This window comes from Erpetoichthys calabaricus, chromosome 13 (genome assembly GCF_900747795.2).
Source record: "Erpetoichthys calabaricus chromosome 13, fErpCal1.3, whole genome shotgun sequence".
Classification (NCBI taxonomy): Eukaryota; Metazoa; Chordata; class Cladistia; order Polypteriformes; family Polypteridae; genus Erpetoichthys; species Erpetoichthys calabaricus.
The window spans coordinates 115,722,024-115,740,919 of NC_041406.2; the positions used below are offsets into that span (position 1 = coordinate 115,722,024).

General features: G+C 38.2%; 1 protein-coding gene across 10 annotated transcripts in view; it reads left to right on the forward strand.

Moving 5' to 3' along the window:
- The window catches only part of adgrb1a (adhesion G protein-coupled receptor B1a), a 154,870-nt gene that overhangs the window by 39,919 nt on the left and 96,055 nt on the right, over nucleotides 1-18,896 (forward strand). For all 10 annotated transcript variants that reach the window (XM_028817484.2, XM_051935831.1, XM_028817487.2 and 7 more), the window contains exons 3-4: nucleotides 13,911-14,069; nucleotides 15,417-15,524. In XM_028817484.2, coding sequence (XP_028673317.1) covers nucleotides 13,911-14,069; nucleotides 15,417-15,524 — 267 coding nt within the window. The remainder of the gene's footprint in view (nucleotides 1-13,910; nucleotides 14,070-15,416; nucleotides 15,525-18,896) is intronic.

An 18,896-nucleotide genomic window follows, 5' to 3' on the forward strand; every position in this document is an offset into this window, starting at 1 on the left:
ATACACACATGCTTACTGTACAAACACTGGCAGCCCACAAATTAAAGTTTACCACTATCAGACACTCCACCCGAAAGAATTCCTTTTGCTTATTGTAAAGTCCTACTTTTCCTAATTCAGCTATTCAGTATCTGTCTACATTAATTAAAACCTGTCAGGTGAAAGTCACTACAAAAGGAGAGCTGTTGACAATGAACATTTGCCTCATGTCAATGTGCATTTTTGATTTATATTTGTCCATCATCTGAATGCCATTTTTGCTTGGACTATCTGTGGAAACGATCCCAGACAAGCTTAAGCAGTAATTACAAAATACTTTAATTTTACTTGATGGCTATTTGTTGGATAATTTGGGTATGACATTTTGTGAAGACCTTTAAGGTACGACAATTTATTTTGTATTATTCTACGTTCTTATGTTGTGTTAGATCAGCGTTTCTCAACCTTTAAGTATTTGCGACCCGAGTTTTCATAACAGTTTTAATCGCGCCCCCTTAACGTTTTTTTGAAACCCTAATAAAATTTATTCCTATATTTTTTGCTGCCGATACACCACTACAAGTTTAAAATTTCCCTATGAATAGCGAAGTTACGCAACATATGGCAACATTTGCGCCCCCTTTTTTGTTACTACGCGCCCCACAGTTTGAGAACCACTGCGTTAGATAGAGCTAAATTTATTCAACGTTTTAAATGATACCGTATTGTATTTTGAAATCCAAGAGATGAATGTAATAAGCCTGATGCAGATAGTGACACTGTGTTTTTTGATGGGAGCTCTATTAGTACAGGTCGTGCAATTGCACAAAATGTAATATTTTTAAAGGTATTTATAAACATCAAATATTTTCTGTGTATATATTTTTTTGAAAGAATAGCTTTTAACATTATTTATTTGATCTATACTCTTAAAAATAAATGTGCCAGAATGAATCTTCAGAGTGATGTCACAGGGGAACCATTATTGGTTCCCAAAAGATCCATCAACATGAAGGTTCCAGAAAGAATGTTTATTAATTTGGGTCCATAACGATCTCCATACAGTAAGTGACCAGGAATAGATGGTGATGGATTTATGAAATACCAATGGGCCATGATTTTGAAAGGACTCTTGTTGCATACGTTCAGTAACACTGGCTAAGTCATGTTTTCTTAATGTGTTAGTGCTATGCAAGGTAGCCCACCATACATTGCAGATTGCAGGTTTTTTTTTTTTTGTATGTATTCAGAAGTTTTTCAAAGCACATAAAACCAACTTCATATGCAAGGAATCCTTTACAGAGTGAAATAGTGCTTTGTTCAGCAAGAGTTCTACGAGGAACCACACAACCCAGAAAAGAACTGTAAAGTGCCATTAAAGAACCAGTATTTTTAAGATTGCATACATTCATTTCTCTGTATGTGAATACAGCGTTGCTTAGCTATGTCTAAAATAACTCCTAACATTTTGCCATCCAGCAAAATTTCTATGCAGAACACGACATTCCGTGTATTTTTTGACACTCCTCTAACCTTTACTTGTCACATTTTTGCATTAAGATTTTATTTCTGTATAGAAATAGAGGGCATTTGAGGTGTATGTTTTATTTCTGTTATTTTTCGTTTAATTTAGAAGATACAGATTAGCTTGTTCATTCGTGTGTATCAAGCAGAATTGACTATTGTAATGAATTATTTGTCAGGCTGTTCAACTTGTTTGACTTCTACTTTATAGTTAAGTCAAAACATAGCAGCAAGGATTATAACTAGAATTAAAAACGACAATTTTTTAACTCTAATTCACAATTCTTGACTTTGACTTTAAGTTAGGTTTATAGCTGACTTTTCATCTCTCTTATAATATATAAAAATTCTTTAAAAGATTAGCCTGTTATCGCCTAGAGTATACTGCCAATATTTTTAGAGTAAAGAAAGCTATTATATGCAAGAGCGCAGTTTGAGGGTGGCAAGTGGGGCGACCGCCCCAGGCCCCGTGCCTAAGGGGGCCTCACTTTTGAGGTCCGCGTGTCCCATTCGAGCAGATTTGTCAAGTTCTATTATCCAGTTATATTTTGATAAAGTCAGTATGTTATCTTGCAAAAATTTAGCTGAATACTGTAATGAGAAAATCAGGTGTATGTTAACATTATTTTTATTAAATTCACGCACATACCGGTAACAGCGTTTGACGTAACTGGCCCTGCACTCCCCTAAAGCTGCTTCTAATTATATGGCCCCCAAACTCTGGAATGATCCACTTTACAAAATTGAAGACAAAATCTTTGCATTTATATCAAAGCTGAAGGCCCTTATAAGAGCATAGTCTTATTCAAAATGTAGTACTGCTTTTCATTTTTCCAATTATTAGTTGTAGTAGTCACTTTGATTAGCTATTACTGAGATTTTACTATTCTTTTTCTTTTCTTTGAGTACGGCCACTACCATTTTAATCAAGTTCTCGTATTGTCTTAGACAAGACATCAGAATGGATGGAAGATTTGAGCAAACATATTGACAGACTGAGACTGAAACATTTGTTGAAATCCACTAAAATCATGAACCATTGCTTACATTATAGCACAGTGTATAATGTCCACTGGATTCTGGACTTTCAATTGCTGTTGTCATATAGTTTTGATCAGCTGTAATCTAACAGTAGTGGGCCCAGAAGGGTTTGATTGCTTTGGAATTTGTATAAAATGAAATTGTATTCTTTCTCGACATTGCTAACTAACCTGTAAATTGTAGATTTTAGCATTTGACATTGTTATGATTAGAAATTTGAAGTATAAAAAAGCAGACTTTCCATCCCACACCCCAAAAAAGTGCATGTCAGGTTAACTGATCATTCCAAATTTCCCCCTTATAAGTGTGTATAGATGTGTGCAAGGTGACCCTGTCATGGACTGGTGTCCCATCCAGAATTTGTTCCTGCCATGTGCCCAAAGCCACCAAGGTAGACCCCAGCTGTTTGTAACCCTGAACTGGATTAAGCATGATTGAGAAAGGTGCATGTTATTCATGTTAAAAGATATGCAGCCATATATACAGATTTAAGATTTTTCTTTGTTTCAATGTGTGTTATTTTATCCCTTAATTTAAGTATCTGCAAAATAAACACCACACTCTGAGCTTCAAATGAGAAGAATATTGTGTAAAAATAAATTCAACTGTACAAAAGAAAAGCTTACTTTTGTTGCAGGCTTCATACTGATTTGGCTAAGTCAGTATGATTGGGAACATAAGATGCGTCTAAAATCTGTCACGAGAAATTCACACTTCTTATCCTTTTTGTTGTCGCCAAATTAAAGTCAGTGCTGCAGACCAATGCCTTCTGTAATCTGACACCTCATGTTCTCTAAAACATTAGAGATTTGGGGTGCAAACGTTTTGGACCAACTAAATTGTATCTGGACTGCTCATTGTAAATAAAACATTTGTGCTGGAGCTGCCCAGCTAGATTCTTACCCACCAAATGGCTGGCAGGCTCTTTAATAATTAATATTTTAATTAAGCAGCTTTATTACACCAGAATTAGAAAAGATAATAACATTTTAAGGACTTAAAATGGGGGAGCATTTTCAGACAAATAACGGAAAGAAGAATGTGGGGGATGGTTACCTAAGAAGGATAAGGACGTGTGCCCATCTGAAATAGGAGGTGCAATATAGTGTAGTGGTTGATGTCCTTGACATTAAATTTGAAGTTCATGTTCCCTCTTTAAACAATAGTACTCATAGACTTCTCCATGTAACTCATTTTTTTAGGACCTCAGTGACTTTATGAACTAATAAAGCTTTGCTGTTTGCTCATATGCATGTCTTTTATGAGACAGAAGAATGAATGCATTTACAGTATAAAGTCTAAAACATATTGGCCAGTATGTCTGTTACAAACTGGACAAAGTAGATGCCTCATTTGCTGGCAGTGGTCTCTGTTGTCCACAGTGTACATTGTAGATTGGATGGAGCCGATGTCCAGTTTGTTGGCAAACGCCCGAGATGATCACTCTTGTCTTCTCTTCACAGAGGAGAAATGAGCACTAAACATGCCAGCTGCATAGCCCCGTCCTTTCCCCAGTGACACACTGAGACTTGACGCAGCCTCTTAAAGGATTGAGATTTGAAAACTCTAATCTGAGTATGATCAGTCCCCAAATGCCCCTAAACGCAGCTTGATTACATGCTGTGATATCGCAGCTGACTGCAGAGCACAAGACTTTCCTTCTTTCTTAGTGTCTTTCTTGGACTCCACAAAAAGAAAAAAAAATTGGCAAGGTGAGCAGGGCGTAAGGATTGAGTTACGGATATGATATTGATTGTGGTGAAATGATGGCAGAGCACATTCCCAGCTGTCGATAGTTCCAGAAGTGCCTGAAACACAATATGTCTTGAGAGACAGGGTCTTGCCATTACGGCATACCATTAGTGAGGAGGCAAGGTGACTTTGCTGTGAAATTTGGCCTCAGTGCACCTTCTGCAGTTGTGTCTGATGAACTGCTGAGGATCCAGTAGAGCAGAAATGAAAGTGTAAAAATCTGACAAGGCAGGATGACATGAAGATCTTGACCTTCTAGAATATGGTAGCCCTGTTATCAGAGTTTTTCTTTTGGAGTCATTGCCTTTTGAATGTGCTTCTTACTCCATTTGTAGGTTCTCATAACATACGTCTGGGACACTAAATGATGCTGTAAGTTGCTATATCATGAGATATTGAAGGATTGCTTACAAATAATTTCATGGAGGAAATATGGCTGAGTTGATCATCTGTACACAATTTCTAAGGCCGTAATTGTGTAAGTGATCTCTTCACATAATCTAGTTTCTCATAAACCATGCACAACACAAATGCCATATATACTCCCGCAGATAAGTCGGGGCTTCATTTTACTGTATAATTTCTGGTATTTTATCGATATTTGAATGTGGAAAACTCACGGTTTTGATCCAAGAGATTATTATATGCTAATGCCCACCTGAGAGATTAACCATGGAGCACACTGCCTTTTTTTTCTATGTACTGTGCCCACGTGACCACACAGTAATACCTGAACTATAACAAAAGTGACGTTTGCACTGTTTTGTGTTTTTTGTATCTAACACCCTCATACATCTTTATCATAAGAGCATCTCTTATCCACGATGGAGTGTTCAGTCAGAGGAAAATATGAAGCTGGTTTTAAATTAAAAGTCGTTGATGTGGTTAAATAAATTGGTAACTGCGCTGCTGCAACAAAATTCGATGTATCTGAGAAACTGATGTGAGATTGCAGGAAGCAAGAAGATGTAAATCAAAAAAAAAATGAAAGCTTGCATTTTTAAATGGGCGTATAAGTCGGGGTCTGATTTTATGATCGATTTTTCGGGTTTCAAGACCCGACTTATAGTAGAGTATATACGGTAATTTCATGGAGGAAATATGACTGAGTTGATCATTCGTACACCATAATTGTGTAAGTGATCTCCTCACAAAATCCATTTTCTCTTAAACCCTGCACAATGCTATGAAGATTCAAAACAAATGACTAGCTGCTTGGAATATTTTTACACTGTTCAAAGGAAGTGTTATAAGCTGGTGACAGTAGGCCTCTGAAAACAGCTCTGTCCAAGGTCCTGATGCTGCCAGACCTACACTGCTATATGCTCTACAAAGTGTTTTCTTGATCTTTCAATTTCTGTGGCTGAAACACACACATATCCTTAGGGGATATGCTAATGGACAGTCCACAGTGGTCTAATGCAGCCATGGTAATACATGTTATTACGACAATCACTTCGCTATTGTGCTTGAACCATAATAACAGCAATGATGGAAATATTGAAGCAGTTGAAGAAGTTAGTGAAATTACTTCTGGAATAACCTTGACCTCATCTTCTTCATACCTCCCAATGTTGTGTCTGTTTTGTGCCTAACATGACTGGTAGCCTTGTTATTTAATCTTGGAGTTTATTCTTTAAAATAATGACAGTAGTCTCATATGTCCTTTCCATCCAATTTTTTTTTTTGAACATCATTTAAATTAGATCACACTTTAGTGCTTTCTGTATTGCTGATGCAACATCAGACTCACGGGCTGGATGGAATGTGAGTTAGTTGCAAACTCAGCTGCAGATCTAATATCCGTGAGTCTTTGCTGGCTGACAAAATCCAGGGAGAAAGCTGGCACGATGCCACACAAGAGAATCTGTCACTACACAAACAGTGGGTTTCCCATAAGTGGGAGATGCCCCTTCCTCTGAGGTATGCAGCAAGTCCACCCCAAAGGATTAACGATGTCCAGCAATAAGTAGCAAACAGGTAAACAGCAAATCAACATATGCCCTGAGTACACAATATGCTCTTATTATCACAAAATTCAGTATACAGCGATTTAAAGTATGCTCAGCTAGTAATCGGTGATTAAATGTTTCAGATACAAATATTAAAAATCTAGAATTTAAGCACATTAATGATGGAGGAACATTTTTAAAGAGCAGCTTATTACATGTTTGATTTCCAAGGTCAAAAAGGAAACACATGAAAGGAAAGAATAAAGAGCAATTACTCCACAACTTTTTAATGAATTCACAGCTGAGAACACAGGCACCATCTTTATTAATGGTAGTACTGTAGTTCTGAGTAGCTACCCTTAAGCTTGTATCACATGCCACTCAAAGATGATACCACTTACAGCTTAAGAATATGTGTAAGACATTTAATTCTAATACTGCTGTTAAATTATTATTTACTTTTAACTATACTGTCTCTATATTATATTATAAAATAACATAACATTCTTGGACCCTTTAAATCCAGTTTGGATAGGCAGGCAGAGCATTACTTCATTGCAGGGGCAACTCACATTACATATATAATAAAACATTATGGTCTCTTTGTGAGTGTCTGGTCATTCTGAGCAATCTGAGCTGTCAGTTTGGCTTTGGTGATGCAATTGAAGCAGGAAGTACAAGGGTGAAGCACATGAGGAAGTGTAAAGGCATAAGAGGCATGCTGAGAGTCACATTCAAAGACAGAAAGTATAAAAGCAGACAGGAGGCAAGCAAAGCACCTTGAAATGACAGAATCAAAGAAGGAGACTTTATGGCAATGCACTCGAGACGCAAGCTTTGAGCAAGAGAGGTTCAGATGTATGAGACACAGAAGGTACACAAAGGGCAAGAGAAACTAGTCAATCATTTTCTAACTCACTTAGACCTGGACAGGGCATAAGGCAGGAACAAACCCTGGACAGGGCACTGGTCAATTGCACAGCAAACATACATATAAACCCACACCAATCATACACTAGGGCCAATTTAGGAATGCCAGTTCACCTAATCTGCATAGGAGGGAACTGGAGTACCCAGAGGAAACCCACACAGACACAGGGAGAAAATGCAAACTTCACACAGGGAGGACCCAGGACACTGATGTCCTTGCTGCTAGGCAGCAGCACTGCTACTGTGCCATTGTGCCGCCCAAGAGATATTAAATATTGTTCAATTTATTCTATTACCAGTCTTCAACATGGCTAGTTATATTATATTATATTATATTATATTATATTATATTATATTATATTATATTATATTATATTATATTATATTATATTATATTATATTATTTAATGAAACAAGCTTATCCGTTGTTGGGTGCAGGCAGTTGAAACCCAATCTACAGGTTTCAGGTTCAAGGTAGTAATCAGCTCTGAAAATGGTGGCACAAACTCTCATACTATACAGACTTAAAGTTGACATTTAAACTAACAGGCAGGGATGTTGTCAACCAGAATCTAAACACCTAGAGAGAGTCTATAGGAGCATGTCACAGACATTCAGACTCCATACATGCAGTGTTAGCTGCACTAATCATTCCTCCACTGTGCAACCCATAAAATACAAGGATGGGCAAAAGTATGTTTACAATTGTTCATATGGAAAAGGACATGCAGGTTATGATTATTACAATAGCTTTATTAAATCAATAGCTTTGTTAACTTTATTAATTCAAAAGAATGGCATAGTGGCACAGTGCACTTATGTACCATCTTGTAAGTACTCAAATTGTTGGCCTTCATTATTTACACATTCTTGTAGTCTTCTTGCTAAATTCAAGCACACTTCAATAATAATAATAAGATGAAGACAAATAATACAAATAAATAATACAACAAAAATAAATAAACTGTGCCCTGCGGTGGGCTGGAGACCTGCCCAGGGTTTGTTTCCTGCTTTGCGCCCTGTGTTGGCTGAGATTGGCTCCAGCAGACCACCATGACCCTCTAGTTAGGATATAGTGGGTTGGGTAATGGATGGATGGATGGATAAATTAACTGAGTATTCCACATACTCAAAACTGTAAACCTGCTTTTGCCCACCCCTGTATAAGTCATATATCCATTTCCTGAAACCAAAAACAAAATAGTAAAGAACTGGCACATATTTTTAAGTCAAAATTTTCCTTCCACAAACATCAATTTCCAGCTTGTTCTGAGAATTTCCAGGTACTCCATGACTATATGAAGATCTGTAAACCATTCAGGGTATCCTTGTTCTACCAATGATTTTGTTCATAATTTAGTTCTTGTGAGAGATCCTAAGGGAAGATTGTCATTAAATGCTGAAACTACCTCAACTAGTTCCTCATTGTTTGGAGCAGTAGCAATGTCTGCTCAAATCAAAATCAACTGATTGAGACTGTCCCAGAATGTTGAGCTATGCCCCAGTTATAAAGAAAACCTAACATAAACTTACAGAGGAACCTCTTTTAGGTTGCTTGTTCATTAGGGCATTTTGTAAGGAACTGGCTTGCTCTTTACTTCCACTGTCTTCTGTGATGAGTGTCACCATTTAGATCAAGTTACCGTTTTCCAGCAGAGAGCAAAGATTTCAGATTTTGAAGTGCTGAATATTGTCATGCCTGCTTAATTTGATATGAGTCCAATATGATAGCATTGTTTACAAGTACAAGAGATGCCACCCTCAGGTGTCCAAACTGATACTGTCCAAGTCTTGGTTGTCTGCAGGGGAGATAAGTACAAACCTAAATAGAGTATTTTGCTAATCTCAAAATTTTTTTTTTTTCATAACAATAAGAATGTACCTACAACCCTCACACTATAAATATTGGACATGGGTGGCTTGCAAGACTGGACCATGTAAAACCTTTATTTAATTTAATTTTCTTCAACTGAAAATAGGACTGACAAACAGCTCTGAAATCTAGAAGAGCTGAGTATGGACTAATAATTGATTCACTCTTCCCTGGCCAGGATGCAGTCCTTCTAAATTCTGGATATCACTATACAGTATGCTGGAGATGAATTTCTAGCAGTCCAACATTTGCCTTCTATGTGGTGATAAGGTGTCTGATTCCTTCTCAGCTGGAACAAAGCAGCCTGCAACCGTTGATGTACTGCCATAGTTTTCCACATACATCTTCAGAGGCATGTTAGGCCCAAGAATATCCAATATCCAACTGATGAAGCATTTTCAGATGGATCTAATCAGTCCATACAGCCTTGTCCCAATGGTGCTTTAAAATTACCATATGGAATATAATGATAGAGGTGAATCTGTCCTAACTATCATACAGGAGATACCAATTTCAGTTTTCAATAAAACATGTCATCAGGATTAATCTTGAGATGGTAAAATGCCATCAATCAGATGTGCATGACATTAGAAGCTACAGACATGAAGTTGATTGACATTATGTGGGCAAAATGTTTATTGCTATTAAAGTCAACCTGATTGCCAATACTTACCAAAGGTTCATTTTTGAAAAGTGGGCTGTAGGTTTAGCACAAATGTCATATATCGGCCAAACAGCTACATTTTCATTATCACAAGCATCAGAGAAATCATGAAATACGTCTGATTCTCTCCAGTTTCTAAAATATATATGTTTTGGTGACTCAGGTGATTGAAATGTATTCAGTTAAAAAAAATACCCTTGTCTTTTACAAATGCTTTCCACCAGCTCTTGTCTTTTTTCGTCTTAGCACCGCTATTAATAATGAGCAGTAGTCTGAAAAAGAAAAAAAAAACCCTAATTAGGAGAACAGATGTGCAGTTCACTGTGTAGCCTTTGGGTGTCACTGTGGAATAAGTCAAGATACAATGTAACTGATGACATTGCTTGATTTACCGTCTTCAAGTTTAAGATGCTAATCTGAAGTGCAGGGAGGGGTAGGTGGGAGTTTATAGCCATCAGTTGAGTTTTAACAGGTCAGGGTGGATAGCCTAATACCCTTGTGGCATTGGTAGGACACAAAACCAGGAGAAGGGAACCAGATCAGTATACACATTGTGCATGCAGCTAGGAGAGGCTAATGGGATGTATGTGCAGGATAGGTGGACATTCAGTTACTGTACATCTGTGTTTTTCAGCATTCTCATGTTGGAGAATTACACCTTTATCTTTGGAGTGCTGATTTAATGTAAACGCTGAACAGGTAGACTGGTTCAGTATGTAAGAGTTTTTGGGGTGCTGATATGATGTAAAAAACAAACGGCTTGGTAGTTATTATATAACATTGTTCTTGGGAGCTTATAATTTGTAAAGACTGAACAGCCAGGTAGATGGCTAAATCAGTGTCCCTAGGGTGCTGATACGATGTAAATGCAGAACAGGGAGGAGATTCTATCAACGTCCACAGGGTACTGATGCAACTTTAAGAGAGAGACAGGCAGACAGTTATTTCATTTGTCATGAGAATGCCAATGTTATGTAAAACCTGAACATTTAAGGGATTAATTCAGTGCCTCAGGGTAAGGAAGTGATGTGCTATTTAGACAGGACAGGCAGATTGTTTTTTAAGATGCAAATAGAATAGAGTGATACAGAGGCAAGACAAGCACAGAATGCTTGCACGTGAGGGTGATATGACATGTAGACACAGCAGACAAATCAGTGTTTAAGGTGTTAATAGAAAAGTCAGGTAGTATAACAGTACATTGTCAAGCCCACATAATTTAATTCAGGCGTAGAATGGGGCATAGAGTATCTGTCACCTCTCAGTTTCTGTCACAATACTACAGGGAGAAAAGACAGAAGGACAGTGTCATCAGGAATCATGGTAGTCTTAAGAACATTTAGACAGGGCAGGGAGACACGTGTTTAAGAGGCACACACATTTTTGTGGACTTCAGTGATAGAATTTATAATAAAATCCAAAAATAGCATTTTACAGTAAGGGTGTTGTGTCACCTGTCGTGCATGGTGGTGGTTGTGTCATGGCTGGAGGACCCAATAATAATCGAGTGTTAGTATGTAAATAGATTAGAGGAATCTTATTCTATTAATTCCAGCTGAAACTAGTAGCAGTAGCAGTAGTAGTAATAGTATTGCCACATGTACTAAGTACAGTGAAATTCTTACTTGCCTGTCCAATTAACATGCACAACATTGACACACTCTGTCACAGTAATACACAAGAATGTATTAAAATTTGTATCTTGTTTAATTTAATGGAAAACACAATCAACTTACTTCTTATTCTTGATTCTACAAATGGACCATAATTTCTGTGTGTTTATATGAGTAAAGGCAGGGTGAGAGGGCAGTGTCCTTAGGAAAACAAAAATGGTAGAGTGTATCACAGGGCAGTGGTGGGACATGTAGACAGAACAGGGAGGTCAGTGTTTAGAGTGGAAACCAAATTGATAGGCTGGGCAGGGGAACAGACATGTTAGTGTCCATAGGCTGGCTGCCATTATCATCATCTTAAGGGTGCTCAACTGACTAGCAGACAGAAATGCAACAATAATCAGGGTACTATCATACAGAAGACGTCGGCCATTGTATTCCATTTCAAAACATTTCTAAAATCTGACAGGCGCCCTGTAGAGCCAAGCATGCGCATGAGTGAGCGTGAATTTAAAAGGAAATGCATTAGGGTATGAGATGAGGAGTAATTTTTGATAGTAATTAATATGCCATTCCCCTGGCAGGGATGGTCCTCATGTTGTATTCATAGAGATTAACACATATCATTATGTGCCTTTGGGAAATTATTGTTCTTTTAAAGTCCTATTAAACATTCATGACTAAAAGTGTTATGTTTATCATATTTGGAGGCCGGCTGTAATTTGTTTTTTTGGACAGCTTTTCTGAACATGGCATGTTTAATAATGTACGATGACAGCGTTGTGCTTGAACATTTGTGCAGCTGAATGTCCTTGTTGCCTGGAGACACTGGCAACTTTGATGTGTAAGAGAAAACTGCAATGCCACAAACGACCACTGAAAGCCTTATTTTGGTTTAGATGCGTTTTATTTTTTTTTCTTTCTAAAAAGACATTGACCCCCTATGCTCCGATTGCATTTCAAGATAGTCATCATCGCCGTTCGGTGGTGGCTGTTCAGTATTAGGGATGCTGGCTCCTGATCCAGCATTCCTAATATATATATATATATGTGTGTGTGTGTGTGTGTGTGTGTGTATTTATATATGTATATACATGTGTATATACGTATAATATAAACATGTAGTTATAGGTATTATACTGTTTTACAAAAGCCTATGATGTTAAATCAGATGATGGTTTCTGCAGAATTTTGTTTTGTCTTTGATAAGAACAGTTTCCTAACAGCAGCTCTTTTCATAAATAAACTCCCACTGCAGGATGGAATGCCCTGATATTCTGGTCACAATTGTATGCCTTTTGTTAATGCTAGTGATGGCTGGTGTTGCATTGGCAGGACTGCATTTGGCTGTTGAACACAATGCCTCTCAGATTTGGAACAGTGGCCAGCCGGCTGACCTTGAAGTCCAGGTCTCTATGTCTCTTCTGCATGGCTAGATGCCAAAATGGATTTCACTTGCCTCTCGAGTTACTTGCTTCTAAGACGCAGTGGCTGTAATGCTGAGATAAACTGTTGACTTTCAGCTTTAGTAATTTAAAACTCAGCTTGGCATTTGGTTGTGAATGCGCTTATTTTGTTTTGAAACAGGAACTCCATGATATCACGAATGACATCACATACCACAGTCAAGCACAAATAATGTCACGTTGAATATTCATTCCATCCAATGCAATGTCACCTTGAGAGTTTCCTCCACTAAAACTCTCCAAAATTTATTTTTTTAGTTTATCAAAGCACTATTACCCCTTTTCTATTAAATCTAAAAAATAATATGGTAGTTACTTGACAAAGAATTTATTACAGTGCATGAAATAATGACACAAAGAGAGTACCAGAATTGTTCATTGGGAACTCATACAAGCATCACAAGCCTTGGCCTATCTGTGTTATTTCTAAATGCAACTGCAAACATGAACCTGATGTCACAGAATGTGAAAATTGCATCACTGCAAATGCTGACATCGTCGGTAATAATGGAATAGTGGAATTTGGTGCAAGCCAATTGTCATGGATTCTAGGTGATGTGAAATGCTGGACTCAGGGCATTGTTATAAATATGACCTCCATTCATTCATCCATTTTTTTACCCACACCTCCATCTTGCCCCTGGTCAGAAATTCTTGAATATCCTCAGTTCTCCTTGTCCACCTTCCCTGATCCCATTCCTGGCCAGTTACCACTTTATTCTCCATTCCTAATGGTCTAATTAAATGCTTTCTTCCTGGTCTCTGCTTTTACAAACAATGACAAATGACAGCTATGCCAGTGCTCCATCAGTACACATCAGCAGGGATCTATTTAGCACACCAAACCAAGTTCTGGCTACTGATTCAATTTCATCTGTGTGACAGTAGAGTAGGTGCCAAGCTTTCTTTCCGTGTTTCCTGTTTTGTTCAAGAATTATTTGGTTTATGGTTTCTTCATGTTTTCATGACCCTGAATTTACCAAAGAACATGAAGTTTAACCTTTGACATTTGGGTGAATAGAGAGTTGTGAAAGGAGGAATTGGGTCTTCTTAGCTCTGATTGCGATGCCTTATTTACAATTGTCCCCTTCTCCCTCTCTCTCATCCTTGAATTAGGTGGCTGGAGCGTATGGTCCAAATGGGAAGAGTGCAACAGGGACTGTGGTGGAGGGGTGCAAACTCGCAGCCGTGTCTGTCAAGCTTCTCCCAAAGAAGGTTTCCTCTGTGAGGGGACGGTGGAGGAAGGCCAGCCCTGCAATTTGCACCCATGTACACGTAAGTCTTCTGAAACTGCCAAGTGTAGAGTGAGTGGGCACAAGACATGGCTCACAGTGTAACAGCAAGGTGTCTTTCATGTATATAGACCGGCAAACCATAAAGCATTAATGAATTTCAGCGATGGAGTGCCAATGGGTAAAATATAGCCTTCTCTGTGACAAATATAAAGAAGGCACTGTCATTATGTGTGATGTACTGTGATAAGCATTGTTAACACACCACCCAAGGGTGGACCCACCCTGTTTAAACTCAGCTCCAGGCAACATGTCAGAGCACAAAACACTGGCAGTGTTTGCACCAGTAGCCAGTAGCTGAGAAACATGTGTTAATGGAAAAGTGCTCCAAGAAATGCTGAATGCCTTGATGACAGATTACAATCAATGACTCCCCACCAGTTTTCCCAGTTTAACTAAGTTATTCTTTGTAATCTTGCCCAGTTTAGACTGGCCTTGACCACTGAGAATGAGTGATCACTTGGGAGCCCTCCCAGTTAGTTCATCTATTGGCAAGCGATCAGCTCATATTTGGTGACTGAATGCTGTCATTTTTTCCTGTCTGTGTCTATGAGCTCTCCTAGTGCAGAATCACTTTTAGTGCCATATTCAGGTTGACTCTTCCAGTTTTGTTTTATTTTCTCTTCTTGTAAAGACTGAATGGATTCCTGCAGGCTTTCCTAGTTCAGAATGAATTAGTATCTACCAAGTCTCTGAAATTCTAGTGAGCTATGGCAAGCTCTCCATCTTTAAGAGATGGAGAGTGAGAGTCACTTCCAATTTAGCTGATTGACTACTTTCTTGCTCTCCCATTATTGGATGAGTAAAGACATGGTTGCAAGGTCTGAATGGCGATAGAACAATCAGCTGTCTCCCAGCTTTGAACGAGTGGTCACTAATACGTTCTCTCAGATTAGAATGAGCATTCGTTTACTGGCTCTCCTAGACAAGCCAACTGTATTTTCCTACCAGTATAGCAAAGTGCCACAATGCACATGTTGGCTTCACTTCCACAGTGCTGATTGGCCTGTTTCAGCACTGTTTCAGTCAGCTACTCGACTATTCCACCCTGCTCCCACTGTGGGCATCACTCTGGCAGCTTGTCACAGGCCATGACCTCGATAGGGGGGTCAGCTCACCCACCCAGTATGGGAAGCATTCAGCATTGACCTGTCACTTGTTGTCTCACTCTGCATGCCACTTTCTTTGGGTTGTACTGTCATTTCCCTGAAATCATGGAAGACCCCTCATTTCAGAATGCCCCTCTGAGCTCTTTAATGTGTGTTTCAACTTAACTGCTTGCACTGTGCATGGAAAGCCTGAATGCTAATCACAGCCCTTGCCTTACTAGCCAAGGGGCATTACAACTCCCGAAGCCAGTCGCTGCGTTCTGTTGACAGCCGAAAGCGGGATGAGCTGGAGGAGGTGCAGCGCTTTGGATACCTTTCCCCTCAAACAGGTAAGCATATGGTGCACATCCATATCGCCTGACCAGGGTGGGGTTGTCATGCTGCTGGGTCAAAACTCCACAAAAAAAGAGCATGTTACAAAATGCATGTGTAGTAGATGACAGTGGGAGACTGTTGTGTCTAAAGGGTAAGTGAAGTATATTTAAAAGCAATGTGTTAGCTTTCAATAAGAAAGGAAAAAGGAATTTTTTGCTCACAGGAACTCTAGAAAACATTACATCAATGGCTGCAATGCATAGTGATTACTTCAAGTAAGGTGAATCAAAGTGGGAAAGTACAGTAAACTGTCAAGACCCACTTGTGTGTCAGTAGTCAATGGTGCTCCTTTTATTATGGCAGTGTACTGGTGCTGCCTTTGTGGTCATATGGCACTGGGGCAGGACATTAATCTGGAGGTATTAAAGGCTTTGACGTGGTCGACGTGTGGTCAGGATAACTATGAAGCTCAGACTCAGAGGAGCTGCTGAAGTGATGGTGCATTTGAGGAAGGAGACATGTCGATACTAAGATGCCTACTGGACAGACTCTTACCGAACAGTTCAATGTTAGCATTTTAAAATAAGCTTATATGTTTCATGGTAATAGTAACTAAAGGATCATTTGACTTTTTATGTTAACTCGAATATTCAAGGCAGTGACGTTCCTTTGTGGTTATGCTTTTAAGACTGGCTGTAACATTCTCATTTTTGCTATTGACACAATGCAATTTTGAATTTCCACTTATAATAGAGGCTTATATGGTTAAATCAATATAAAGAATTTTGTTGAACTTTAGATAAAAAAAATAGTCATTATCCTTTTTTGATTATTTTAACATAAAAATCTTACAAACTTGGTAATAAGTCTATAATTAAATCTGAATAAAATACCACTGATTATTATAATTTGAAATTTTCTAACCTTTTAGATTTAGTGTATGTTAACAAAAATAAAAAAAGTCTGAACTGGCATAAGCCGCTCTAATGTAGGGTGTTCATAAGAAATGTAATTATTTGTTTCATGAGGTAGGAGTACATAATTACTAAGAATAGTTGAGTCAGATACTTGAAATATTAAAATGTGTACTTCATTTAAATATCCATCCCTCCATTATCCAACCCGCTATATCCTAACTACAGGGTCACGGGGGTCTGCTGGAGCCAATCCCAGCCAACACAGGGCGCAAGGCAGGAAACAAGCCCACCGCAGTCATTTAAATATTTCAGGTCTAAATACGGGTTGGATGATGGATGGATGGATGGATGGATGGATGGATGGATGGATGGATGGATGGATGGATGGAGGCCTAAATATTCTTGCTTGTAATAGAAATGTGTCATTTTTTACATTCTGATAGAGAGCCTTAACAGGCTGGATCCCTAGTAAAGGATCAAAACTCAAAAATTAAATCATATTCTTTATCACTGACCTTGAAATCATCTAAAACAATGCCCCATATGTTTGGATTTTAAAGTTGTAACTGGTAACCTTCTGGGAGTGACTCATAGTGGGCTAGGACCACTGGTAAACAATCAAATATCCAAAATAACATACTCGTGATCAGCAACCTCAAAATACCATAAAACAACACTCCACATATTTATATTTCCAATCCAATTTTTCTGGACATTTTGTGAAACTGAGTAAGTTTGTCCCCTTACATCCCATTAGGGGTGAACCACTGGGGTCAGCTGATGTGGGATGCACATATCATGTCCTTCTGATCATTTTTCTTGAAAACGCCTACTGGTTTACTCTATCAGAATAGTGTAATTGCCTGCAAAAAATATGATCCAAAAATGACCTAAAAAGTTAAGTTTTTTTGTGTCTAGAGGTGCCCAAAAAGCTTGATGTCTTGCATAACTAGACATCAATATGAGTTGAATGATATATCATTGGAGGTTTTCTGAGTCTGGAAGCTCCGGACAGAAAAAAAAAAGAAAAAACTGTTCATTTCAAAATGTTCATAAGTAATTCTTATGAACACAAAATGCAGCAAGCAACAACAACAACAACAACAACATTTATTTATATAGCACATTTTCATACAAAAAGTAGCTCAAAGTGCTTTACATAATGAAGAAAAGAAGAATAAAAGACAAATAAGAAATTAAAATAAGACAACCTTAGTTAACATAAAAAGGAGTAAGGTCCGATGGCCAGGGTGGACAGAAAAAACAAAAAAAAACTCCAGAAAGCTGGAGAAAAAAATAAAATCTGTAGGGGTTCCAGGCCACGAGACCGCCCAGTCCCCCTTTGGGCATTCTACCTAACATAAATGAAATAGTCCTCTTTGTAGTTAGGGTTCTCACGGAGTCACTTGATGCTGATGGTTATACAGACTTCTGGCTTTTAATCCATCCATCATTGTTGGAACATCATGGTGCTTTGGGTAGATGGTGGTGGCACAAGCCACCACCAATAGGACACCGGAAAAGGAAACAGAAGAGAGAGTAGGGGTTAGTACAAATTTTGAATGAATAGTTATTATAATGAATTGGATATACAGAGTGTCAGGATTAAATTACAGTGAAGTTATGAGAAGGCCATGTTAAAGTAATGTGTTTTCAGTAGTTTTTTAAAGTGCTCCACTGTATTAGCCTGGCGAATTCCTACTGGCAGGCTATTCCAGATTTTAGGTGCATAACAGCAGAAGGCCGCCTCACCACTTCTTTTAAGTTTTGCTCTTGGAATTCTAAGGAGACACTCAGTTGAGGATCTGAGGTTGCGATTTGGAATATAAGGTGTCAGACATTCCGATATATAAGACGGGGCGAGATTATTTAAAGCTTTATAAACCATAAGCAGAATTTTAAAGTCAATTCTGAATGACACAGGTAACCAGTGTAGTGACATCAAAACTGGAGAAATGTGTTCAGATTTTCTTTTCCTGGTAAGGATTCTAGCAGCTGCATTCTGCACTAATTGCAAACGATTGATGTCTTTTTTGGGTAGTCCTGAGAGGAGTGCATTACAGTAATCTAGCCGACTAAAGACAAACGCATGAACTAATTTCTCTGCATCTTTCGATGATATAAGAGGTCTAACTTTTGCTATGTTCCTTAGGTGAAAAAATGCTGTCCTAGTGATTTTATTAATATGCGATTTAAAATTCAGATTACAATCAACGGTTACCCCTAAGCTTTTTACCTCCGATTTGACTTTTAATCCTAATGCATCCAGTTTATTTCTAATAGCCTCATTGTATCCATTATTGCCAATCACTAAGATTTCGGTTTTTTCTTTATTTAATTTGAGAAAGTTACTATTCATCCATTCAAGCAGTTCTGAGCAAAAGTGAATGCTGGGAAACAAATGGTCATTATGAGTGCAATAAATGTTAATGGATTTACTCTCATGACAGCAAACAGATCAGAAGCATT